Source organism: Capra hircus, chromosome 20, assembly GCF_001704415.2.
Source record: "Capra hircus breed San Clemente chromosome 20, ASM170441v1, whole genome shotgun sequence".
In the NCBI taxonomy this organism is placed as follows: domain Eukaryota; kingdom Metazoa; phylum Chordata; class Mammalia; order Artiodactyla; family Bovidae; genus Capra; species Capra hircus.
In genome coordinates this window covers 20,085,081-20,112,946 of record NC_030827.1, presented here as the reverse complement: position 1 = coordinate 20,112,946, position 27,866 = coordinate 20,085,081, and the positions used below count along the sequence as shown (strand labels likewise).

General features: G+C 38.1%; 1 protein-coding gene across 5 annotated transcripts in view; it reads right to left on the bottom strand.

Annotated features, from left to right (window-relative positions):
- The window catches only part of PDE4D (phosphodiesterase 4D), a 1,264,832-nt gene that overhangs the window by 268,728 nt on the left and 968,238 nt on the right, over positions 1-27,866 (bottom strand). Inside the window, exon 1 of one of the 5 annotated variants that reach the window (XM_005694678.3) lies at positions 27,020-27,823. The exons of the other annotated variants lie outside the window; for them this stretch is intronic. Coding sequence (XP_005694735.2) covers positions 27,020-27,084 — 65 coding nt within the window. The 5' untranslated portion in view covers positions 27,085-27,823. Of the gene's footprint in view, positions 1-27,019; positions 27,824-27,866 lie in introns of those variants that run through there. 5 annotated transcript variants of the gene reach the window in all.

Below are 27,866 nucleotides of genomic sequence, written 5' to 3'. Positions count from 1 at the left end.
ACAGCAGAGTCACATTCTCCTTTCACATCACACATAAAAATGTGAAAGAATCTTGCTTTTTAAATATATATATGAGAGAGAAAACTAGGCAACTGTGAGTTTTTTACAACACAAAATTCTTTGTTAGCTCTGTTGACATTTAGTAAATGAATACTAGTTGCCTCATGGCAGGAAAATCCCTATTTATTTCTGAAAAAAATACTGTGATTAATCAGTGTATTCTCTAAAAATAAACAAGTCCCGCCAAAGGGAAAATGTATCATGACATGAAAGGAAAAAAATTTGTGACATCAGATAGCTCTATACTTAAATAAAATGAAATATAATAAGGCTTCTCTTTAGTCACAAGCATCTTTAAAAATGACCTCTGCAGGAATAAATGGTCATTGTTTCTATGGCATGTTTCTGTCGTTTGATAAGACAAGCTAATTTAACCAAAGACAGAAACCAGAAATCTACTTGTATAGCCAAGTCAGTCCGATGTAATATTTGTTCTGGAGGCATTTTGTTAATTTCATCACTCAACCTCCCTTTATCCCCAGACACAGTTACCACATAGCATATTCCTCATCCCCACAGCAGGACATATATGATAACTGAAGAAAAATGTATTCATTTACTCACCTGTGGTTTCATTCCTCTGAAAAAGAATTTTTAACCCTAAGAAAAATTTGTCTTCTAAATTTTGTATAAAATCAAATTTTTTTACATTATTCCTAAAGACTTATTTGCATAGAATCTCTTTATTCTTTTCATAGTTTCTTAAGTTAATCTATATTGATCACTGCCATGACCTTTTTTCATTTTACAGAACTAAGTGAATCAAAGTCATGTAGGTTTTAAAATCAGGTTTGGTTAGTATATATTTTTTAAAAAGTGAGGATTTTGCCTATTAAAGGATGCTATCAGTGGCAAATCATTCCTCACCCACCCACCCAACACCACAGAAGGAACCATCACACTGAGCAGTGGTGTCGCAGCAGCGCTGAAGACATAAAGACATAAATGCTTAATGAGTAAACGAGTGACCGCAAGGATGAACGAACAAATCAACAAACAAATGCATGGGGTCATGTTTTTATCATTCGATAAGACAAGCTAATTTAACCAAAGATAGAAACCAGAATCTACTAATGTGTTTAACCACCAAGAGCTTAAACAAGAAAAAAAAAAAAAACCACACACACACACACACACACACACACACACACACACACTAAATGTTCTGTCTTCAGTAATTACGAAAACTCACACTAAAACAGCTAATTTTCCAGCATAGATGAAAGCAAAGAAAGAACCATTTTAGAACTACGTGATGGATGCTGTGCAGGAAATAAGGTCCCCTCTTTCACTCATCAACACATAATACCTGGACAGTCTGTACAGGAAACTGAAGGGCTCCAGACTAACCAGCTCTGCTTTCAGAACTTACTGCGTCTTTCACGTTTATTTCACCCACCCATTCTTGTTTCTCAATCCCAGATGCTCACTTTTTTTTTCCCTTCTTTTTTTGCCTTTGATGTAGTTTCTATACAACACTTGGGAAATATTATTTTAGACTGAACTAAATTAAAAGACGCTTACTCCTTAGAAGAAAAGTTATGACCAACCTAGATAGCATATTCAAAAGCAGAGACATTGCTTTGCCAACAAAGGTCCGTCTAGTCAAGGCTATGGTTTTTCCTGTGGTCATGTACGGATGTGAGAGTTGGACTGTGAAGAAGGCTGAGCACCGAAGAATTGACGCGTTTGAACTGTGGTGTTGGAGAAGACTCTTGAGAGTCTCTTGGACTGCAAGGAGATCCAACCAGTCCATTCTGAAGGAGATCAGCCCTGGGATTTCTCTGGAAGGAATGATGCTAAAGCTGAAGCTCCAGTACTTTGGCCACCTCATGCGAAGAGTTGACTCATTGGAAAAGACTCTGATGCTGGGAGGGATTGGGGGCAGGAGGAGAAGGGGACGACCGAGGATGAGATGGCTGGATGGCATCACTGACTCGATGGACGTGAGTCTGAGTGAACTGCGGGAGTTGGTGATGGACAGGGAGGCCTGGCGTGCTGCGATTCATGGGGTCGCAAAGAGTCGGACACGACTGAGCGACTGAACTGAACTGAAGCAATATCTGATTTTTAAAATGATACCTTAGCGCTTAAAGTTAGAACAGCAGACGGGAATTTTTTTTGCCCTAACAACTAAAACTGACATCACACTGGGCAGATGGGAAGAAAGTGGGTTGTGCAGCACTGATACCTCCCAGGGCGGGACGACCGATAAACAAGCCTCTGGCACAACCATTATTGGTCAGAAGAGTATCAAGAAAGTCACTCTCTTTTTTTTTACATGAATTAATCACATTTTCATCTGAAAAGTTAATTCATGCACATAGTAAGGGCTCAGTGACTCATTTATGTCCAACTCTTTGTGACCCCATGGACGTAGCCCACCAGGCTCCTTTGTCCATGGGATTTTCCAGGCAAGAATACTGAAGTGGGTTACCATTTCTTTCTCCAACACACAATAAAAATCTCTCTAATTCAAACTGGTGGGTACTCAGCCCACCTCCACCTCAGATGCCCAAGCTGGTAGCCATCTCTTCTCCAAAGCTTGCAACTGTTACCATTACCTAGACTGCAAATGCAGAAATACACTGGAAGGTGAAAACATATGCATGTTTTCATATATCATATATGTCGAGAGTCTTTGGACATTTACAAAATTGGGAACATTTACCTTCATTTTTTTATTTAAAAATATACCTAGACAACTAATTTAATAATGATCCAGTTATTCCATATAATAACTTTCTGCTATAATACAACCACTTTGGGAAATGGTACAAAACAAAAATAAAAGTTAAACATATACATATCGTTAGAGACTGCAATTCTACTATGTACATACTCATGAGAAATATAAAATTATTTTTTCACAAGAAAACTTTTTTCCTATTTTTTTAATTTAAATATTAAAATTTATAAAAATATTGTGTTGGTTTCTGCCATACAACAATGCAAATCAGTCATAATTATACATACACCACCCTCTTCCCTGTCTAGTCTCCCTCCCCTCCCACATTCCATCCCTCCAGATCATCACAGAGTGCCAGACTGGGCTCTCTTCCTTGTGCTACACAGCAACTTCTTGCCAGCTATCCATCCTACACCTGATAGTGTACAGACCGTTGATGGCTACTTTCTCTATTGGTCCCACTCACTCCCTCCTTAACTGTGTCCATAAGTCCACACTTTGCATCTGCTTCTCCATTCCTTCCCGGCACATAGGTTCATCAATATGATTTTTTGAGATTCCATATATATGCATTAAAATACTAAATCTGTTTTTCTTTTTTCTGACTTGCTTTTCACTCTGTAACAGGCTCTAGTTTCATCCACCTCATGAAGAGTTGACTCAAATTCATTTCTTATGGCTGAGCAATATTCCATTTTCCCTGGAGGAGGGCATGGCAACCCACTCCAGTATTCTTGCCTGGAGAACCCCCATGGACAGAGGGGCTTGGCAGGCTGCAGGCCATGTGGTCACAAAGAGTCAGACATGACTGAGTAACTAAGCACACAATTATATTCCATTGTATATATATGTATAACATCTTCTTAATTCATTCATCTGCTGATGGACATCTAGCTTGCTTCCATGTCCTGGCTATTGTAAACAGTGCTGCAATGAGCATTGGGGTACATGTGTCCTTTTTAATTATGGTTTTCTCAGGGCATATGCTACCATATGCTGGTCATATGGTAGATTTATTCCTAGCCTCCAATTAAAATTAATTAATTCAAAAAAATTAAGGATTCTCCATACTGTTCTCCATAATGGCTATATCAGTATATATTCCCACCAACAGTGTAGGAGGGTCCCTTTTTCTTCACATCCTCTCCAGCATTTATTGTTTGTAAATTTTTTGATGATGGCCATTCTGACTGGTGTTAGGTGATACCTCACAGTAGTTTTGACTTGCATTTCTATAATAATTAGTGATGTTGAGCATTTTTTCATGTGTTTATTAACTAGGTGTACATTTTATATATCTTCTTTGGAAAAATGTCTGTTTAGGTCTTCTGTTCCTTTTCTGATTGGGCTGTTCATTTTCCTAATACTGAGCTGTATGAGCTTCTTATATATTCTGGGTATTAATCCTTTGTCAGTTGTTTCATTTGCAACTATTTTCTTCCAATCTAAGGACTGTCTTTTATTTATTTATTTTTTAATTTTATTTTTACTTTATTTTACTTTACAGTACTGTATTGGTTTTGCCATACACTGACATGAACCCACCATGGGTGTATACGAGCTCCCAATCCTGAACCCCCCTCCCACCTCCCACCCCACACCATCCCTCTGGATCATCCCCGTGCACCAGCCCCAAGCATCCTGTATCTTGTATCGAACATAGACTGGTGCTTCGTTTCTTACATGATAGTATACATGTTTCAGTGCCATTCTCCCAAACCATCCCACCCTCTCCCTCTCCCACAGAGTCCAAAAGTCCGCTCTATACATCTGCGTCTCTTTTGCTGTAAGGACTGTCTTTTAATCTTGTTTATTGTTTCCTTTGTTGTGCAAAAGCTTTTAAGTAGGTCCCCCTTACTTACTTTTGCTTTTATTTCCATTACTGTAGGAGGTGGGCCACAGAGGATCTTGCTGTGAGTTTTTGTGTATGGTGTTAGGAAGTGTTCTAGTTTCAATCTTCTCATGTAGCTGTCCAGTTTTTCCAGCACCACTTCATGAAGAGGCTGTCTTTTCTCACTGTATATTCTTGCCTCCTTTGTCAAAAATAAGGTGTCCATAGGTGGATAAGTTTATCTCTGGGCTTTCTATCTTGTTCTATTGATCTATATTTCTGTTTTTGTGCCAGTACTATACTGTCTTGATGACTGTAGCTTTATAGTATAGTCTGAAGTCAGGAAGGTTGATTCCTCCAGCTCCATTTTTCTTTGTCAAGACTGCTTTGGCTATTCAGGGTCTTTTGTGTTTTCATATACAGCCCATTCACCACTGCAACTAAAAGAATAAAACACCTAAGAATAAACCTACCTAAAGAGGCAAAAGGCCTGTATGCAGAACACTGTAAGACACTGAAGAAAGAAATCAAAGATGACACAAACAGGTGGAGAGCTGGACCACCTTCTTGTTCTTCTTGTTGCTCAGTTGCTCAGTCGTGTCCAATTCTTTGCAACCTCATGGACTGCAGCACACCAGGCTTCCCTGTCCTTCACCATCTCCCAGAGGTTGTTAAACTCATGTCCATTGAGTCGGTGATGCCATCCAACCATCTTGCTCTCTGTCATCCCCTTCTCGTTATGCCTTCAATTTTTCCCAGCATCAGGGTATTTTCCAATGAGTCAGCTCTTTGCAGTAGGTGGCCAAAATATTAGAGCTTCAGTTTCAGCATCAGTCTTTCCAATGAATATTCAGGGTTGATTGCCTTTAGTATCGACTGGTTTCAATATTGTGAAAATGGTTATTCTGCCCAAAGCAATCTACAGATTCAATGTAATCCTTATCAAACTTACCAATGATATTTTCACAGAACTGGGACATAAGAAAAATTTTATATAAATATTCACAGTAGTATAACTCATGGTAACCAAAAGATGAAAACAATCCACATGTCTATCATCTGAAGAATGAATAAACTGAAGGTGGTGTATCTATACAATGGAATATTATTTGCCCTTACAAAGAAACAAAATACTGATAGATATACACTACAGCATAGACGAACCTTGAAAACGTGCTAAGTGAAGGAAGTCAGTCAGGAAAAACAACATATTACATGATCCTATTTAAATGAAATATTCAGAGCAGGCAAACCTAATAGAGCCAAAAGTAGATTAATAGTTGCTTAGGGCTAGGAGTAGAGAGGTCACGTGGAAGGGTGACAGCTGTGGGGAACTGGGTTTCTTCCAGGGTGATAAAATATACCACAATGAATTATGTTATTGCACAACTCTGTGAATATACTAATAATTCATTAGCTATATAATTTTAATGAGGGATTAACATGGCATGTGAATTATACCTCAATAAATTCCCTTCAAAAATAAAAGCAAGAAGCCTCTCCATGTACCAATATGTTGGGAAGTGAAAAACAGAAGCTTCGGGACAGTGAACAGGTAGACCATGCTTCTTTTTGTGTGAAAGGGGTAGTGAATAGAATTTATAGTTTCATTGTCTGCTTTTACATAAATTTTAAGGGATACACAAAGAAGATTAATGAGTGGAGAACTCTGAGTATGAGTACCATTTTTCCAAATTATGACAGTAATAGTAATTAATAGTCAACATTACCTACAGATAACTCTATACCAGTATATAAGAGACATTCCTCACAGCTACATAGTATTTCATTAATGTTATACAAAATTGTTGAATGAGCCCTATACTAATTGGCTGCTGCTGCTGCTGTTGCTGCTGCTGCTGCTGCTGCTGCTAAGTCACTTCAGTCGTGTCCGACTCTGTGTGACCCCATAGACGGCAGCCCACCAAGCTCCCCCGTCCCTGGGATTCTCCAGGCAAGAACACTGGAGTGGGTTGCCATGTCCTTCTTTAATGCATGAAAGTGAAAAGTGAAAGGGAAGTCGCTCAGTCGTGTCCGACTCTCCGCGACCCCATCGACCGCAACCTACCAGGCTCCTCTGTCCATGGGATTTTCCAGGCAAGAGTACTGGAGTGGGGTGCCATCGCCTTCTCTGATACTAACTGGGATTTAGGCTATTTCTAGTTTTCTATTATAAAAATTGCTGTAGAACATTTTTATACATATATTTTTGCACTTTTACACAGGCCAACAGCGAGAAAAAATGTCAAGAGTGGAGCTGATACATTAAAGATACACAATATAAAGAAACCTTAAACAATGTAACCAAAGTATACCTCTAAATTTGTTGACAGCTGCAGTAGCTATAAAAACTCAGTTTAAACAAGCATAATCACTGAGCAAAACACATTCTTCTGAACAAGATTAAACGAAAATTGACAATTTTCCCATTTTCTGTTATGAGAGCATTAAAGAAGAAGCACAATAAGCTCCTTTGAAAAGAAATTAAGACAAAACCCAACTGGCTTATTCTACGTAAGCTCTGAAACTTGAGCAAGAGAGAACTCCTTTTATCAGACATGAATTTATTTGAATTCATTATGCGGTTTCCCACATGCCCTGCCCATTTAAAGTGACCTTTCAGCCTCAAAGTAGGAGTCTAACGGCAAAAGGATGAAGAGAATCTGTTTCAATAAAGATAAACATCAACTGTCAAAATCTGATTAGACTACTTAAATTCTAAGAAGGCAAAACCGTCATCAAAAGAAATGGAACACTCCAGGGCAGCAGTAAACTTGGTGTAATGTCATTCTGTGAAGTTCTGATGGTGCAAAAAGATTTCTGAGTGTCCATGAAACACAGGGCTATGTCTGGATGCATTCATTCGCCCCTTTTCTTCCTTCCACTCTCTCTGGCTCATTTTGGAGTTGTTTTTGAGTGGTTCTCCTTAGCTGCATTACCATCTCTAAATAGAGGTATCTGGGGAAAGGAAACTGTTATTCCCTATGGTCAAGGAATGGTGGATACTAACAAACTTTTATGGTCGACAGTAAGAAAAAGTTACGCATACATTTTAACAGACATTAGGTTGTCAAAAGAATTAGAATGCAATATGCTAGGAACAGAGAGACAAACACAGAGAACAGACATGTGGGCATGGTGGGAGGAGGGGAGGGTGGAGTGAATTAGGAGATTAGGCTTGATATAAACACAAGTACCATATGTAAAATACTAGGTTTGACATAAACACAAGTACCACATGTAAGATAGACAGACAGACAGTGAGAAGGTACTCTGTAGCACAGGCAGCTCAGCTCAGTGCTCTGTGAGGACCTAGATGGGTGGCATGGGGGTGGGCTGTAAGATCCGAAAGGGAGGGGATATAAGCATGCATACAGCTGATTCACTTTGTCGTACAGCAGAAACACAACACTATAAAGCAATTATACCCCCCAAAAAAGGAACCCAACACCCTATATTTCACACTAAACCCTTAATTAACTTAGTTTTGGTTGTTATTATTGCTTTTGTCATTATTTTGTTGTTTTCTGATTTGTGACGAGTTTCAGTGTGCTCACTGTCTGGAGCTGATAGAACCCATTCATGAACTACTGAGGAATGCAAGGGGGAAAAAATGACATATGTCTCAAGCAGTCTTGCCAAATAGAACTTCTGTCTTTTTCACCATTCATATTGTCACAGGGGGCACACCCTTCCATCAGCTGAAGGCCAAATTATATCCTTTGCGAAGATTACTCTAGCAAGTTGCTAGAATCATTTTTTTTAAACATGTATCTATTCATCAACTACATTTTGAATTCAAACCTTAACTAAACTTAGCCCATAGAGGTATTAGAACACTGAAATCTAGGTACTCATAGGCAGAGAAAATTCAATATGGCTTGCCCTAGGGGGTGACATGCTATCTAAAATAGAAGTAAATTTGCGATTAGAAAACACAGATCTTAGTGTTATGTTTTAAGGGTGATCAAAGGGCTAAGTAGTTCTCAGTGATTCCTGTGAGGCAATGAAAATCAATGAGAATCTTAAGCCTAATAAAAAATGCTTTTCAAGTCTAGCAAGTCTACACTTGGGAGGCTCATAAACTTTGCATCAAGAAGAGAAAGGTGCAGCTGCATGGCACCCTTCTACTCCAGAAGGCTTTCCTTCCATCCCTAAGCGAAGTTCACTTTCTTTGACCTCTGCCCATCGAGACTCTCAAGAACATTCCAATACCAGAGGTTAGGCTCAGGAACATGTAGAAAACAACCCAGCCAAAGATCAACACCAAGGACAGGAGGGAACCCACCATTTTAAGATTTCCAACTTCCACTGGGAATCTGAATGTGAGAGCCAAATGCTGTACTCTTCTTCTCCCATCACTTTGCTCAGCTGGTTCCTTCATGTTCTTAGCTTCCCTGACCACTCAACTAAAGTACATCTCCAGGACACACACACGTTAATTCAGCCTTCTGTGTAGTATTCTCTTCACTGCACTTACCATATAGGGAATCATTTTATTTGTTGCATACATGCTCCGTCGCTTCAGTCTTGTCTGATCTCTTTGTGACCCCATGGACTGTAGCCTGCCAGGCTCCTCTGTCCATGGAATTCTCCAGGCAAGAATACTGGAGTAGGTTGCCATGGCCTCCTCCAGGGGGATCTTGCCAACCCAGGTGTCAAACTCATGTCTTCCGCACTGGCAGGTGAGTTCTTAACCCTAAGCCACTGGGATGTATTGGTGTCTCCCTCTCTTCATCAAGCTTATGGAGTAAAAATAATTATTAAACATAATTAAAAACAATTATTTTTACTTCATAAGCTCCATGAAGTGAGGGACGCATCGATATATCCTCAATGCCTGGCACATATCAAAAATCAAGTATATGTTTGTCTTTATAGGAACACATAGAAACTTTGTTGCTGCTGTTGTTCAGCCGCTAACTCATGTCTGATTTTGTGCCTCCATGGACTGAGGCACACCAGGCTCTCCTGTCCCCCACTAACTCCTGGATTTTGCTCAAATTCATGTCTATCCAACTCAATGGATATAGAAACTCCCTGACACAAAACTAGAGCAAACTATCCTAAGCATATAGTTTGTCTGACCTATACTTTTTTAATAAAAAAGCATTTTATATCTCTAATCTTCTTGTGACATCACTGTAGACCACTATTAAAATGGAACTTATGTATGTTTAAGAATAGAACAAAGTAACATATTTCTAAATACTGTAATATTTAGAAAATAATATCTATTTTTAACAGAGCTATGTCAAAGAAGGTTTCAATCTAGATTTAGCTATAAGTGAGGTTGATTTATTCCATATGCATGTAAATTTATTTAACAGAATAATAAGTTTAGATTAAGCCAAGATTTATATGCATTAATCTTCAAATTAAACAATAATTAGATTTTACCTACAGCCATTAATATGTTTTTTTTTAAGTAAAATTTCCATTGCTCTTTCACTTGTGAAATGTCATATACGTGTTATATCTTATATTATCATTTTGTTAAATGGTCAAATTCTTACATCCTAAAACAGTAACTTGTGTTTAAGAGTAACTTGAGCCAAAACTAAAATGAAAACTAACATGAGAACATAAACACAAAAACATGATTAGGAGTTTTCCCCTCTGAAAATGAATAAACTAACGCTTATTTGATTTCTTGTGTGCCCAGCACTGTGCCAAGTAAATACTTTCTAAGACGTCCTTCATTCATCCTTTCTAGGAACTCCAAGGATTATTTTCCCCATGTACAAGATCACCCTGCTCGTAACTGGAGGAGCCTAGTTTTGAATTTGACCTGACTTCAGGACACTCCCTACCTCTCCCATCTCTATTGTTAGCAATTGCAAACTGCCTCTGAGTTTCAGCTCTATGATACCATGTCCTGTATTTTCCTAAGGTCTAAAGGAATAGAAGTTCTTTGAATGCAGTCAAGCAGATAAGGTCTAGCATCAAAATGATCTCAAGGTTCAAAACCAGCCATTAACTCTTCCATGGAACACAAAAATGAATCTATTCCTGATGCTGGAAGCTTACGTGCTTTTGATTTCTTTCTATAAAACAGATACAGGTTTTCTTAGATAACTAAGGGGGAAAAATGACTTTCTCTCAAAGATTCCAGATATTTTTATACGCAGCATAACTTTCCATTGACCCACCGACCAGCAAAACCAACTCAGAGTTACTCAGAGTCACTCCTCAAATCTCTCTTAAGTCATCAGAATTATTTTGAGGGGTCAGCCTTTATTTTCTATTACTCCTATTACTCATAACTCATTTATTACAAGAAGTATTTCTTTCTCCCCACCAGTATGTTTGCAATTATTCAGGACGCTTATCCTAAATCAGAAATTGCTAGGATTGAGACCAAACTCGACAGAAGTTTTCATGGATTTAACTTCCTTTCCCAACCAATTTTATAGGAAATCACAAGTTTCAACCTGAGTTGATAAGCAAGGCACTATCATTTCTTTATCAGAATAGCCAGAATAGATTTTCATACATTTAAAAAGATTTTCCTGAGAGGTTTTTTGTTGTTTGTTGGTTGGTTTGATTTTCTTCTCTCCAAATAGGTTGACAGTCCAACTTGGGCCCTAAAGAATACAGAAAATCAAAGAGGATTTTAAAGCAACTTTTATTTAGAAATAGTTCAGAGAACAAAAGGTATTCATTTGATATTCAATTAAGTTTTTCACCTTGAAGGCTAGAGCGTCTTTATATGAATTTGAAATTTACAGACTTGGTTACACTTATGCAATATTCAGGAAGCAAATGAGTGAAGATGAAGTGCCTCGAGTGACCGGCACCAAGGGAATTTGGTGCTTTAAAACTGCGGGGAAGCCCAGGTTTGCATATGGAGGTCTGTATTTGTACTTTACCCGCCTTCTGTGTAAAGATTAAGTAGAAATAAAGACCTATAAAGGACAAGGATCATGGAAGCAAACAGGTTTGGTACTTCAAACAAATTATATAGTTTATCGAAGGAAATCATCTAAAATTTTGCTTTGATTATTGGAAACTTCAGCAATTTTTGACTATTAGGATATGACACATGAGTGAAATTTAAAAGAATGAACCTCTGTGCTTTATACATAAATGATCACCAATTGACAGGGAAAGTCAAATCACCAACAGAGCAAAACTACAAGTGAAAAAAAAAAAATAAGACTTATTTAAGAAGGGATGACAAAAGGGACAATACCAGGAGACGTAGGAGATTCAAGTGAGAAATTAATTTATGATGCAATTAAAATCTTACAAATACACTTTGCAAAGTTTAAAATCATCTAGTTTTTCTGACTACCGGCTCAAGCATATAAAAGTTATTTATGGACTGCCCACAGTCCAGGCAGATTCTTTACCATCTAAGCCACCGGAGAAGCCCCAAGAATACTGGAGTGGGTAGCCATTCCCTTCTCCAGGGTATCTTCTCAACCCAGGGATTGAACCCAGGTTACTCACACTGCAGGCAGATTCTTTCCCATCTGAGCCATCAGGGAATTCCACTGAAGAGACAGGGCATACTAAATGTGGTAGGTTCTAATGTCAGACTGGGTGCACTGGGATGACCCAGAGAGATGACATGGGGAGAGAGGTGGGAGGGGGGTTCAGGATTGGGAACTCATGTACACCCATGGCGGATTCATGTCAATGTATGGCAAAACCAATACAGTATTATAAAATAAAAAATAAATAAATAATAAAAAAATATTTTTTAAAAAAATTAGTTAATACTATAGAGCCAGAGCTGCTGGAATTGCTAACCGGACTACTGCTAAAATACCAGTGGTTCATATGTTTGGTGGGAATCATGTACTGACACAGTTCACTGAGAAAGTCTGATAATATTTGGTATTTGGGTGGTAGGCAGGCTTTGCATTGTGTGGTCCCCTTGTATGAAAACTGTAATCCTTAAGAGCAAATTCTTTATACCAAACAACAATGGGACATGAATGCCATTTTCATCTGATTTCTAAATGGAATCTGGTCTCTGATAGTTCTTTCCAAAGCTCTTATTAGATCCCTATTTGATGAAATGACCTTATTTAGATTAATGCAGTTAAAGCCATGGATTATGCAAGATGTTTAAAGGAATATAACTGCACTCAACCATGGTAATGGTAAAATTAGTTTATTTTACTCAGTGCTGGCAAGCAAACTAGTAGTGGCCATTTGTGGAAAGCAAAAGCTTATTTTCCTTCATTTTCACTAATGTGAAACAGAGTCCTCAAACATTTTTTAAAAATTAACTAGGTACTATAAAAATGAATCTCCTGCACATTATCTGTGAAGACAGAAATTTTGGTAATAAGACAAATTATATCTAATGTCAATATGAGTTACTTTTGTTTAAACTTCATTTTTTTCTATTTATCTCATTTTCCTTCTCATGTTCTCTTCCTCTATATACATTAAAATTTCCTAGTTTATATGCTTTCTCTTCGAAAATTTAAATGCTAAAGTCATCTAAATAAGACAGAAATCTGCTGGTTCTAAAGCTTACTTAAAAAAAATGAACTTAAACATTTAATTTGGCTGACATAACCTTGTTAGGAGATGATTAAATAAGCAATTTACCTAGAATGAAAATATTCCTCTAATCTCAGGGAAAATATTTTGGTTTAAAAAAAATCAAATATCCCAGATTTATTTCATATTACCACACCCTAAATTCAAGTAGTCAGGTTTTTCAATTATTCTGTTCACTGCTGGATTTTTGAGAGCAACTGAACCACTCACTTTTTAAACTATAAATGTTTTTTATCATGAAAGCAAAAGAAATCCTAGGGATATAGAAAACTGTAAAAGTAGAAATCTTCTGCTTCACAGGAATACTTTAGAAAGTCACTGGATTGGGAATTTTATGAAGGTGAGGGCTAATATTTCATCAATGTCTCTTTAAGACCCATCAGGGTGCCTGGAGCAGAACTGAGTTAATAAACATTGTTAAGTGAAGCAATGAAAAATACACCTTTATCTTTGCAACTAATAAAAGTGCTACAGAAACAAAACTCTTCTTTAAGAATAGTGTATTTTAAGCTATAGAATCAGATTTCATGGTCAAGTGGCTAGAAAATGATCTTGTACCACACTAAAAACAAATCCTCAATTACTAAGGATTAAGACTTAATTTCTTAGTATTCTGAAAAATTTGAGTCTAGAAATGTGGTAAGCTAAAAGCAACTTAATAGTGGGGAAAGTGCACAATCCAGGAAGGAATGCTCACCCAGACTTTGGAGGCCAGAGGTTAGGGCTCTAGGCCACACTTGGTCCCTGACTTAACATCCCAGCCATGGAGTCTGTCTGATGTGGTGGCTACGTTTGGCTTCAAAAGGCTGGCGATGAAGCCGAAGTGAGCCTGAAGCAGTGGTTGTGGTCTTGCCCCAAGTGGGTCTCTCAGATGAAGAGAACACCGAATTGATAAAGAATTAGAGAAAGTAGTTCAGACACTAAAGCGTCTGCCTGCAATGCAGGAGACTTGGGTTCGATCCCTGGGTCAGGATGATCCCCTGGAGAAGGAAATGGCTACCCATTCCAGTAATTCATGCCTGGAAAATCCCATGGACAGAGGAGCCTGGTGAGCTACAGTCCATGAGGCCGCAAAGAGTTGGACATGACTGAGTGACCTCACTTCACTTCTAGAGAAAGTCAACCATATGTCACCTGGGTGATGAACGTGTACAGCACACATCAGCATGTGCATACGCCAGTCATGGTTAGTAGATGGTCCTGAGGTGGGTCACTCAGGCAAAGAGAAATGTTGAGGAAAACTGGGAAGGTAGATTCTATCAATAGACAGGGGACTCATGAGGGAATAAGGAGAAGTGTTAAGACTGGAATTACCAATGAAGTTGGGAAACTAAGGGTAAAACCCACAGGAAAACAGGCAAACATCCTCTCTGATCTGATACTTTACAATTCTTCGCCACAGTAATTCTGCCTTCACAGTTCAGTACAATTCTTAGCAGAGCGCCATTTTTAAAATGAAATTAAACATAAATACAGATTGGGATGTTTTCCTGGTGATATAACACAACTCCTTGTTCTCTCTGCACGCAACAGACAGACGCACAATCCTGCTGTTGGGATAGGCACCGTGCTGGGTACCCAAAGATGAAAAAACCCAGTCTACCCTACAACCCATTCACAGTCCCTGAGGACAGGCAGGCAAGACAGCAGTCAGTTGTTGCCATGCTTCAGGTGCTTTGTTAGAGAAATGGACCAGGTCTCCTGTGAACACAGAGAAGAACATCTTAATTCTGAATGGGGAGGCCAGAAAAGCTTCCCAGAGGAAATGCCCATTGAGGGTGAATCTGAGCAACAGCTTGCACATGAAATCGTATTCAAATGATTACTACAAATTGACAACAGTTTTGAACTGAACTGATAGTTCTAAACACCAAACTGTGACCTAAACAATTAGCGTATTTTTACCCTGAATTTATATTTCAAACAAAAATTTGCTTAACTGTACATTAGTGAGAAATGAATGGACTACATACAACTACATCAACATGGGATAAACTCTCAAACATCAATTGTCAGGGAAAATAAAACCCACCAGCCACAAAACAGTACAAACTGTATTCATTCATTTTATATAAAACTCAGAAGTAGAAAACAGTATTCTGTGATTTCTTGGAAACCAGGATAGTTGTTACACTTCGTGCTGGTGGGCAGTAGCTAAAAGGGGCACAAAGGTGGCTTTAGAGTTGCTGGCAGCATTATTTTTAATCAGGGTGTTGATTATAAGGGTGGCCACTGATAATAGGAATTACTAATTTTTCTCTTTTTTTCTAGTTTGCAACATCCAAAAAGAGTAGTTACGGTTTATGATATGTACACATGTTCTTCATAGGTGACAAATGACAAAAACATGTCAAAGTTTCTAAAAAATACACACACAGATTTGTATGGACATATAAATACTGCTTTTGCTACAACTTAATTTTTGTGCAAATTTAATGGCAGAGTTAAAATGTAAAGAATTATTCTGAGACCATCAGGGCCACTTAAAATGCCAAGCAGCCCCATGATATCCCTTTTCTCTTTGGTGGCATCACCAAAAAGTTGGCAGCACTTTTTCTGAAATCTCAGTGCAGCTCCCAGTATTATTCCACGTGGCCACTACTAATGGGCCACAGATGAAAATGATTAGCAATCTTGGTTTTAAACAAAGAGGATTGTCTATTTCCTTTGTTATTTACATGTGAAAGACATTACAATTAAGGACACATTTCATGTGTATTTCTAAGTCAGGGTATAATTTCACGGCTATGTATGTAAAATGATTTTCCCAATTATAAAAACATTTACAAAGGGATGTTTGCTAACAGTAAGTCTGCTGATATTTTTGTGTTTTACATTACCATGGAAACACTTTCTGATTCATATACAATTAGACGCAATTTTAACAGCAGGACTCAGATTAACAATCGGGACTATTTTTCTCAAGCAGAGATTCAGGGAATCTTTAGTGACCCAATTTTTTTCCTCAAGGTGGTGAGCCTCACCCTCAATCACACCTTTTAGCCCAAGGAACAGTTGTTAATTATAACAAAGTAAAGCTTTTACACATTTTTTTATTGGTAACTACTCATAATAAAATAAGTACAGAGCAGAGACAATGGAATACTAATTGGCTGCTCTCACTAAACCATTGCACTTTCTACATTTCCAGCCTCTATGCTCTTCAGCTCATCCTGAAACTATACTCTGGGCCACAGGAAGTGATCTAACCAAATCCCCTTTTTTGCATGTTGTCTTTCTAGATGGAGAAAGAGGCTCGTGCTATGCTAGAATGGCAGAGTAAAAATAAACAGGAGTCCTACCCAGTCTGGGACCTGCTAAGGATGAGGAGACGGGCTATGGAGATAACAATCTGTATATTACACAACCCAGAAGGCACATCAGGACTAGAGAAGCAGGGGCTCTGGAAGGACAGGGAAGGCCTGGCAGTGAGGCACAGTAAGACTGAACCACCAGGTGGCAGAAAGTGAAGAAGAACTCAAGAGCCACTTGATGAGGGCAAAAGAGAAGAGTGAAAAAGCCAGCTTGAAATTCAGCATTAAAAACACAAACAAACAAGATCATTGCATCCCATCCCATCACTTCATGGCAAATACATGTGGAAAAAGTGGAAACAGTGATAGATTTCATCTTCTTGGTCTCCAAAATCGCTGCAGATGGTGACTGCAGCCATCAAATTAAAAGACGCTTGCTCCTTGGAAGGTAAGCTATGACAAACCTAGACAGCATATGAAAGAAAGAAGAGATGTCACTTTGCCAACAAAGGTCTGCATAGTCAAAGCTATGGTTTTTCCAGTAATCATGTATGGATGTGAGAGTTGGATCATAAAGAAGGCTGAGCAATGAAGAATTAATGCTTCTGAACTGTGGTGCTGGAGAACTCTTGGGAGTCCGTTGGACTGCAAGGAAATCAAACCAGTCAATAGATGATATGGGGAGGGTGGTGGGAGGGGGGTTCAGGATTGGGAACTCATGTACACCCGTGGCGGATTCATGTCAATGTATGGCAAAACTGATACAGTATTGTAAAGTAAAAAAATAAAATAAAATAAAATAAACAAACAAACAAAAACAGTAAAAAAAAAAAAAGTAAACAAAAAATAAAGGAAATCAACCCTGAATATTCATTAGAAGGACTGAGGCTGAAGCTGAAGCTCCTGATACTTTGGCCACCTGATGTGAAGAGCCAACTCACTGGAAAAGACCCTGATGCTGGGAAAGACTGAAGGCAAAAAGAAAAGTGGACAGCAGGAGATGAGATGGTTACAAAGCATTGCCGACTCAATGGACACGAGTCTGAGCAAACTCCAGGAGACAGAGGAGGACAGAGCAGCCTGGTGTGTTGCAGCCCATGGGGTCACAGAGAGTCAGACTTACTGATTGAACAACAACACGCCCTTCCTGTGAGATTAACCCACTGCCTGGGACTGCTGTCCTAGAGGATTCTGACCTATTTTTAAACAACTAAATCAGAAGCATCTTAGCTTCCAACTGATCACTTCTTGCTCTGCTACCTTCTCTATATCATTCATTCTTTGACCCACCTGAATAGATCTTTGAAGCACAGTGTGATTTATCCAGAACACCTAGCTTTGTATAAAGGCTCAGTTTGAGGTGTCGCAAGAAGACTGTCTCACAGAAAATAAGCTCTTTCACCCTACAGTTCTTATTTAAAAAATCCCAATAATATACAAACTTGAAAAATGCATAATACAAGCTAACATTTCCTGATTCAAGGAATCAGCTACTGTGCTAAGGACTTTAATTAATTTCAATTAAGTTAATTAACTTATCTGACATATTTACATACATATCATTACTAAAGGTAACATTATGGGAATTCCCTGGCACTTCCAAGGCAGGGGATACAGGTTTGATCCCTGGTCAGGGGACTAAGATCCCACATGCTACACAGTGTGGCCAGGTAATAATAATAATAATAACATTTAATAATTTTTAAAAGTATGTGAATCCATGAAATTCTCTTATTTACCATGCAATCTTGGGTAAGTTTTCCTTACTATTCTAGAAAATGAGGAACAATAATAATGTGTGCCTCATAGGATTTATAATGAGACCTGATGGAGTAATTCTTTTCAAACACACAGCCTGGTATCTGACACAAAAGCACTCAGTAAATAGCAATTTCCATGATTTTTACTTCAGTGAGCTATGTTTTAGAGAAGAGAGAAGAGTAAAGTTACAATTTCAAAACATGAATTTTAGCAATTTAATAAGCTATGTGACTTTCAAAAAATGTTACTGATCAGAGTTTAGTTACTTGTGGAGGTCTTTGGACAAGGCACTGTCTTTAATTTCCTACAGGAGATCACAGTGACCTCAACCTCCATACCTCTCCATACATATTCCTTCAATCCAACTTTGAAGTTGTGACAGAATTATCATGATATTAGCTAACCTCACAGACATAAGTTTAAGAATTACATTAAAGTACCATACAAATTATAAATGGAAATACTTTCATGAATTTACCTGACAAAGTTTTAGCTCTCTATTTTACTTCAAACTTTGTGTTTGAGTTTTAAGAAAAATATTTCTCCAACAAAATCTGTTGCCCACGAAAACACTGACATTGTTTCTAACCATTTTCTTGACCTTATTTGACTGGAAGTTAAAGACCAGCAAAACTTTTCCACTTCCAAAAATGGGGTCGGGGTGGGGAGAATTAGATTATAGGTTATTTTCTGTGGTCCTATTCATTTCCAAGAGTTTATGGTTCTACTCGCTGGTCAAATGCCAGAGAGGAAGAAAACAGTGCGATTTATAGTCAGACTGGGGGAGAGGGTCAATAAACTGAATACATCAAGAACTAGCTAGATTTCTAGAGAATGAAGTTGGGCCAAAGTCCACTTTCCACGTCTCCATCCATCTCTATGGTCCGTGGTGGAAGGCTTGTGTGCACACCTGAGAAAGAAGGCAGACAAATACAAAAGGTATTTGTTCTTGAGCTGTACGTGGTTAAAAAGAGAACCTTGAAATAATCTAGGACAGAAAGGGAAGGCATGAGCAGCAGCCTACTGACCACTTTTGCAATACTAGGAGGCAGAATCATGAGTGACCAGAGCAGTGGAGAGAGTGGAGAAAACTGAATAAAACGAGAGCAATACCACCACCACAAAAAACATGGGGTTTAGAATTAGACCACGCTTTCTTCAGCACTGTGATTTACGAGTTTTATCTCCTGCAATTATGAAGATAAAATGAACTAGATCATATACAGCACCAAGTCCAGTGTCTGACAAACAGCAGGTGCTCCATATTGTATATCTGTTATGTGGGTTCGATCCCTGGGTTGGGAAGATGCTCTGGAGGAGGAAATGGCAACCCACTCCAGCATTCTTAAAAGGTGAATCCCATCAACAAAGGAGCCTGGTGGGCTACAGTCCATAGGGTCACAAAGAGTCAGACATGACTCAGCACGAACACACACACACGCACCATTACAACAGTCACTCTGGTTACCACTGTAGACAGGGGCTACTGTCCCCGCTAGCTGGTAATCCAGCTGCCGATCAGAGCTACCTGCTGTTCCAAGACACATCTATAGCAGAGGGAAAACATCACAGCAGTGGTTGCCTGCCTGCCAGAATGCCATTGGTTAAAAGCTGACACATTTTGCAGGAATTTATCCTAACTAAAACAGTTTCAGTCATATAAATCCCCTGACACAAAGAAGAAATTCTGTACCACATTGCAATGAAGTGAAATCACAGATGTTAGGAATTGTTATTTTCTGTATTCCATATATACATGAACATCTCATACATATTCATTTTAGAAAGTTGAATTTCTCACCCTGAATGTATTTTAAACAGGAGAGAGACGCAGGCACAATGGGAACACTCTTTTGCATGAAGCCTGGAAACAATTACACATTGAAACTATGTTTTACAGAACATTTCTTTTAACAAGTCACACTGGTACCATCCCCTTTACAATTCAAAATGAGTATTTTGCAGTATGAAATGAAATGGAAAAGGAAATGGTAACCCACTCCAGTATTCTTGCCTGGAAAATCCCATGGACAGGAGAAACTGGCAGTCTACAGTCCGTGAGGTCACAAAGAGTTGGACACCAATTGAGCTGCTGCTACTGCTAAGTCGCTTCAGTCGTGTCCGACTCTATGCGACACCATAGACGGCAGCCCACCAGACTTCCCCGTCCTTGGGATTCTCCAGGCAAGAACACTGGAGTGGGTTGCCATTTCCTTCTCCAAAGCATTAAAGTGAAAAGTGAAAGTGATGTCGCTCAGTCATGTCCGACTCTTAGCAACCCCATGGACTGCAGCCCACCAGGCTTCTCTGTCCATGGGATTTTCCAGGCAAGAGTACTGGAGTGGGGTGCCTTTGCTTCCAGTTACATATGCTTTAATTTGCTTCCTAGGGGTCCCGGAGGCTGCTTTCCAGGCGGAGGCGCTAGGCTGGGCTCTCCTGCAGCGGGCCCCCCAGGCCAGCCCTGCAGACCCTCGGGAAGAGCTGTGACCTCCTCCAGGCGCCCGCGCCTTCCACGAGCTCCTCGTAGGTGATCTTCTCGGCGAACGGCTACACATAAGATTAAAAAAGACCACAAAGTCACTTACTAGTCACTTTACTCCATAAAGGAGAATCTACTTATCTACTGATTCACTACCCTGATAACTAGGAAGAAACGGGTTAAAATTTAAGCAAGGAAGATTAGTATTAGCTATAAACAAAACGTTTGAACTTGCGGGCTGTAAAACATCAAAACTTCTCCAGTAAGGAAGTTTCGGAAATTGTCATCTCAGTGTGCCTATATTCTACACCTGGTTTCTAGTTTTCTAATTTCTTGTTCTGCCTCACGTAACAGAGAAATGGAAAGACTTGAAGTCGACTTTCCTTATCCTCTGGCAGAAGTTTTTAGTCCTGAGATGAAAGGGAGAAACAAACAAAAAACCACTGCTACATGCAAGTTCAGTACTAGAGCTGCTGCCAGAAGGTGGCAGTGTGATTAAAGGGGGCAGGGCGCCAGATGGTGTGTCTGGTTCAAAATGGGCTGAAGTCCCTCCAGCCTCCCCTCTGACCTTCCCTCTTATTTCTCTAGCCACTTCTTCAGATCTTTCCCATAATCTTCCCCTTATTGTTTCTCACTGTTATTCCGAAGAGCATCTTAGCTTAGCTTCCCCAATTCACTTCCTCACCTATCACCCAGGATGCTCCGAGGAGAGCCAACTGCCTAGGAAGGCTGAAGGTAGATAATAGAGGCGTAACATTGATATTTCCTCTGTTATGCTAAGAACTGCATCCACAGGTTCTAGAATTCTCTATATTCTCCATTCTTCTAAAAGACTTCCTAGTTTAGTCCAAACTTGACCACAGAGCAAGGCATTTAGAGAGTTAAGAATTAGAATTTCATAATTTATGACTTTAAAGAGCGTCTGTGATCCATTCTGCACTTCTCTAGCATTTATATATATATATATTTAATGTTTTAAATAATATTGAAACTTTTGTAACCACTTTTCCTAAACGCTGCTTATCTCTAGATCTGTGATTATCTCTACGTCTATATCACCAGATGTGATACAAACTTAGAAACTGGGATCAAAAAGGTTTATTGCAGGTTCAACGCTCTGAAGCAATCTTGAAAATAGTCCCTTCCCTAAGTCCAGTCACATTGTATAACTGGACAGACAGAAATTATACAAGTTCCATTTGTTTTCCCATTTGCAAAACCTTGTAAGATAAAAGATACAGGAAGGAAGCTTTTGTACCTTTTTCAAAGCTGAGTTAAAACATTATGAAACTTCATAAAAAGTCTGAGAACTTGTTCCTTACCTGACGCCTCACAGATCTTACAGAGAACAAAGTAAGACTTTCTAACAAAATTGGAAAGATGATCTATTAGAACTGAGAAGCACTGACTTTTGCTCTTTATTTTCCTACAATAGGAAATAGATAACTTTATTTGCTACTAGTAGAGAATAATCACAAAACCCTTTCAAATAGTTATTTTTCAATGCCCAACATCAGCCTTAAACTTTGAAAGTGAAAGTTGCTCGGTAGTGTCTGACTCTTTGCGACCCCGTGGATCATACAGTCCATGGAACTTCCCAGGCCAGAATACTGGGGTGGGTAGTCTTTCCTTTCTTCAGGGGAATCTTCCCAACCCAGGGGTCGAAACCAGGTCTCCTGCATTGCAGGTAGATTCTTTACTAGCTGAGCCACAAGGGAAGCCCAAGAATACTGAAGTGGGTAGCCTCTCCCTTCTCCAGCAGATCTTCCCCACCCAGGAATCGAACCGGGGTCTCCTGCATTGCAGGTGGGTTCTCTACCAACTGAGCTATCAGGGAACTTTACAGGCTATCATAGCCCAGAATGTCAACTTCCAACTTATCTTTTCAGTCCCCCAATAGCTAACCAAATATTTTAGTGCATTTGCTATAATCACAAGATAGACAATTTGACAGTCATCAAAAGTGATGCTTATATAAATAGTGGCGGTAGTGATTTAGTCACTCAGTCACGTCCAGCACTTTGCAACCCCGCCAGACTCCTCCATCCATGGGATTTCCCAGGCAAGAATCCTGGACTGGGTAGTCATTTCTTTCTCCAGGGAATCTCAGGTCTCCTGCATTGCAGGCGATTCTTTACCTACTGAGCTACCAGGGAAGCCCAAATAAACAGCACTGCCTCTGAAGCAGACAGGCATGGGACTGAACCTCAGCACTCCCTAGCAGTTAAAAGTGCCTTGCTCAAATTATTTTATTTCTTAGGTTCATTTCTTCATCTGTAAAATATGGATTACCAACTCCTTCCTTTCAACATTATTACAAGAACTAAACAATATTTAAAATTTTCCACAGAGTTCTCATTCATAAGAGACACTTGATAAAATGAAAGCTAGAAATATTATTATTAGAAAGATACATGATGAAGTGGAGCACAGAACTAATATTTACAAGAGTTCAAGATATGTAAGTTAAGTTAAAAAAAATGAGAATAGTTGAGTCTAGGATAGCAGGGGTTAAAACTAATTTTCCCTCCAAGATATTATTGTCATTACATCTTTTTATTTTCAGTTAGAAAAGTAGTAGTTTTACTATGATCATGAAGCCAAAATAAGAATTTTCAGTCAGCCTGAACTTTTATAAATTTAGGAGAATAGAGTTAATAGAAAAGAACAATCACTTATTGATCTGAGAAGCAATGTTTTTTATTTTTATTTTTTTTTATTTTATTTATTTATTTTTTTTTTTTAGCAATGTTTTTTAGAAAGTTATATCTGCTCACTACTGAAATGCTTATTTGCCGTATTTTGGACACTGATCAAAGTACTGTTTACCAGATATACAGATGGCTACACATATAAAGATGAGTTTGCTAATGCACATGATAGTTATATTTTTAATATATTTAAACTCATATATCATAATTCCTTGATGAAAAAGTTCATATAATATAGTAAAAGAATATATATTCAGAAGAGTGAAAATTGCCTCCATTCTGGCCATTTTTACCCTAGAAGGTAACCACTGCTAAAGGCTTGGAAAACAGCCTTCCAGGCTTATTTTCTATGTCTATAAACCTAAGTAAAATTTTTACATATTTAATAATCTGCTTCAAAACTTACTTTATAAAAAGACTCACAGTCATATCTTAGACAATAGCATCTTCCCCCCACCAGATTACACAATGAACAATCTTAAATATCACAAGTATATGCCAATAATGAACAGCAGAAAAAAACAAAGTCCAGTTTTATTGATCAAAGTTTTCTATATTTATATTTGTAAGGATAATTCTTTTTCATTTAAATTGAATTACATAAGTCTTGGTTAGATTAATGAGAACTATCTCTGGGATATATTTGCAAGTGGCAAAATGCTACAGAATCATAGTTTTATTATAATATATAACTGCTGACTATATCTAAATTGAAGACATGTGAAATTAAAATATGGATATGTAACTGCCTTTGTTTTCTCATAGAGAATTTAAAGGTGGACTATTACTACCAAAATGACTGAAACAGAAAGGCAAAATAAATGATTTTGCTAGTTTTATTAACTGTATGAGCATAAGAAAACATATAGATCATGTTTTTCTCAATTTCTAGCAGATATTTAAAGGAATGCAAAAGGATTAATACCACAATTAAATTCTTTTAGAACCTGGCACAGAGTAGTCAATAAATATACCTATTGAAAAAATAAAAGCAACCTAGTATATATCCTTATTATAAATACTTTATATATATTTAAAACATTATATAATAAGGAAACAGATCAATTTCAAGATTATTTTTATCTTGTTTTTAGAAATTAATAGAATTTTAACTATAAGTAAAAGGCTTGTTTTTTAAGCACATGAACCAGGAGGAAGGATATAGAATTAGGAGTTTGTCATGAAATCCTCTTTTCAAATGTGAGTATCTCAAAGGGATTCAGTCAGAGCTGTAAATAACAAGTTCGTGTGGACTGTCTTTTGTGGTAGTGGTTGGAAAGAAACAGGAAAAAAGCAAAAGAAAAGCAATCTGAAGCACTGGGTTCTTGCAAAAGGCAATTAGCAAACTGTCCGGAAGCATCCAGAGAGAAAATAGACAGTCTTAGAAAAAAGGGGGCAATGGAACAGACAAGATTTACATAAGCAGCATTACGATAGTAAAGGCAAAAGATGATTCTCCCAAAAGAAAGTATTCTCAAGCGCAGAACGAAATAAAATCATCTGAAAAAGGAGTATTTACTTGGTCTCTCTAGTGGGAAGTCAGTTGTTAAGAGGATGAAGTAGGTTTTGGTTTCTGAAAATGAAAGGGGGTAGGGGTGGGGGTTGAGAGGACACCATCCTACTGAATTCTCGGGGGCATGTATGTATAGAGGTTCAGGGAGCCGAAGGGCTGCTTTTTTTGTTAATCAGGTAAACATCTATATATGTGTGTGTGTATGTACACATATACACACGTGTATTTCCTCTGTACACCTAGTCTATAATCTATGTTGATTCTACTATTTAAAAATATAAATATAAATAAATGTGTTATATAGAAATTGAAGGATAAAGGGATAATAAAACAGTTAAACTATAACTACAGTGATTACAATCTCAGGGCAGTGATTCAGAGACAGCAGTGATATACCCAAACAGTTACATTATTAATAAGACAGAGGTAAGAGGGAGGTTTCCACAGTGTGCCATCAGGGATCATTAGCATAAAGAGGCATTTACTTCTTACGTAAACACCATCTAAACCAAACACTACTCCAACTATTTAAAATTAAATGGAACAATATACACATTCATAAATCAATATTTTAAAACATATACTTTGAACTGTGGCCCTATTTATTTATGACCTTACATAATACAGAATAATCAAATAGAATAGTTGTGGATAAAAATAGACTATGATAACCTCAGAGGAGTAAAGGATGTCGATGTTACTGAACACTGAAATGCACTAAGTGTTGCTGATTGATTGGATCCTAAATTTGGAACTAAGTCTCCTGGCGTTTGAGACAAAAACAGCCAATAGGTTGGTTAAATACTATTTATTTATGTATAAGAGCCTGTTTTCACATAGGCAGGACAGAAATCACAAGTGAATAAAATTCACTTATAAATTCTGATTACCCATTTATATTAGAGATTTATATTAGTTATGGCAACTATAAAAGGATTCTAAGTATTTCCCAGTATTTATTATTTGGCATAAAAGAGCCATACAAGTTTAGTTCAGATGCAACCTTTTCTTTAAATAAACTCAGGGAGGAATTTATCACATGTATTCATTTATTTTTTAAAAAATCACAATTGATATGAGATCAAATCTGCATCTATAGTTTGTTAAAACTCACAGAAATACCACTGCAGGACAATTTTTGATTCTAGTCCCCTACAAAACAGCAGTACAAGAAGAGCAAACGACAACCCAATCTCATAAATGTGGACTGAATTCCCTATACAAATAATATAAGTATTTATTTGTGTGTCTGCCTGCTCAAATGATTATATGTAGTGCATCTTACCTGCTTGCTTCCAGCCTTTCCTCAACACCTGCCTTCACTCATTGCTTTTTATTCTCCTGTCTAAAGGATTCTTTCCATTTTAAAAAGATGAGCTTTTTTATATATTTACACTCAATCACTAAGATAAAGAAAATAAAATTAACCTCTGAAACAGCCATAAAAATATTTTTGTAAATACTTGTGTTAGACACAAAAGTTATTTACTGAGAAATTATTCCTTAAGGATTATGTGCATACAGCCATATGAAATACTGAAGAAATAGCAGAACTAAATATTAGAATAAACTGAAGTTAATATACCTTTTACTAAGATGAAAATTACCAAAAAGAAAACCCCACAAAATTATCAGGGAACATTATATTAACAAAATAAAACAGGAGATTCCTGAATGAGAAGCAACTCGATATACATCTAGTCATATAATCAAATTCAAGCTGGTTATATGATTAAAATGTAAAACATTATTAATTATTTTAATACTCGTGTGCTGAAAGCTAAAGTACTACTTCTAAAGACCACAGCAAAGATCGTTAACTACTAGCCTGCTTGTCTATCAGGCCAGAGAGATAAGAACACACGCAAGCAGATCAGACAGTGAAAAATGATAAGTTTTCATTTTCTAAACTTCCCAGGTTTTTGCAAGTTTCCTTCCTCTTCTAAAACTTGTCACCAAATGAATTGCTATGGTGCATGAGTCTTAAAAAAAAAAAAGTGTGAGCACCCTTGTTTTTAGAGTAAACAAAATCGAGCAACAAAATAGAGGGTGAAAGTGTCACCAACACTGTGCTCTTTCTTACAAAGCCCTAACATCACACCTAACTCCTGAACCTCGTCAGCAGTTACTAAATACTCCACAATTACGTCAATCTTTAAATGAAAGAAGGGGAGAAGCAGGAGAGAAAAGCACGTTACCACACTCCCTCTGAGGTCCTCAGGGAACTTGTAGACCGGGATCTTGGCTTCACGATAATGCTCATTTTGGAGGAAAAAGAAAAAAAAAAAACAAAACTTCAAGAATTCTGATTAATACATTTCAGCTGTGTTTCTACAAAGATGGCTTGAAATATATTCCATTTTCAAAGGAGGTTGTTTGATGAAATCCAAATTTCCCGGAATCCAATTTCTGCCCCCAGTCCAGAACAGAGAGAGGTTTCTAAGACACAGAAGCTTTTTCCTCTTTCATACTGAATTTACTCCATCACCAGGCTGTTCGGAAGTGACAGTTTGTTTTCTGCTTTGCACTGCCAAGGGAGGAACTGGATTTTGAATCTGTTCTTCATCTGGTCACAAGGGTAACCAATAGAGAGAAAGAGCCACTTGATCGCATCTTTTCTGCACTTCCACAATACCAGGATTAAAGGTTTCCGACCGTCTAAAAGTGCTCAGGTTAGAGAGAAAGGAAACAAAAATGACCGCGAGGTACAGTAACGACACCAGAGAGCTGTCAGGGAAGTTCCATTTCAGGGCAACCACACAAAAAAAAACACTCCTCTCGGGGGAGCCAAGAAGTCAGAGAGGGAACAAAGCTCTCCACACTTGAGTTGGGCTCACTGTTGTACCTGCGAACGTAATTTCCGCTGTGTCCCCTGATTAGAATCTGACTCCATGCCTTTGTGAATGAGAACTATCATTCAATCTCACCAGGCAGAAACTATTCCTCAAGGGCTGTGTGACGTCTGTAGGAAGGCAGTTCAAAACATCGCAGGGAAGTGAGAAAGAGGAAAAAAAAAAAAGACCCGGCGCCCAGCGGGTCTAGTCA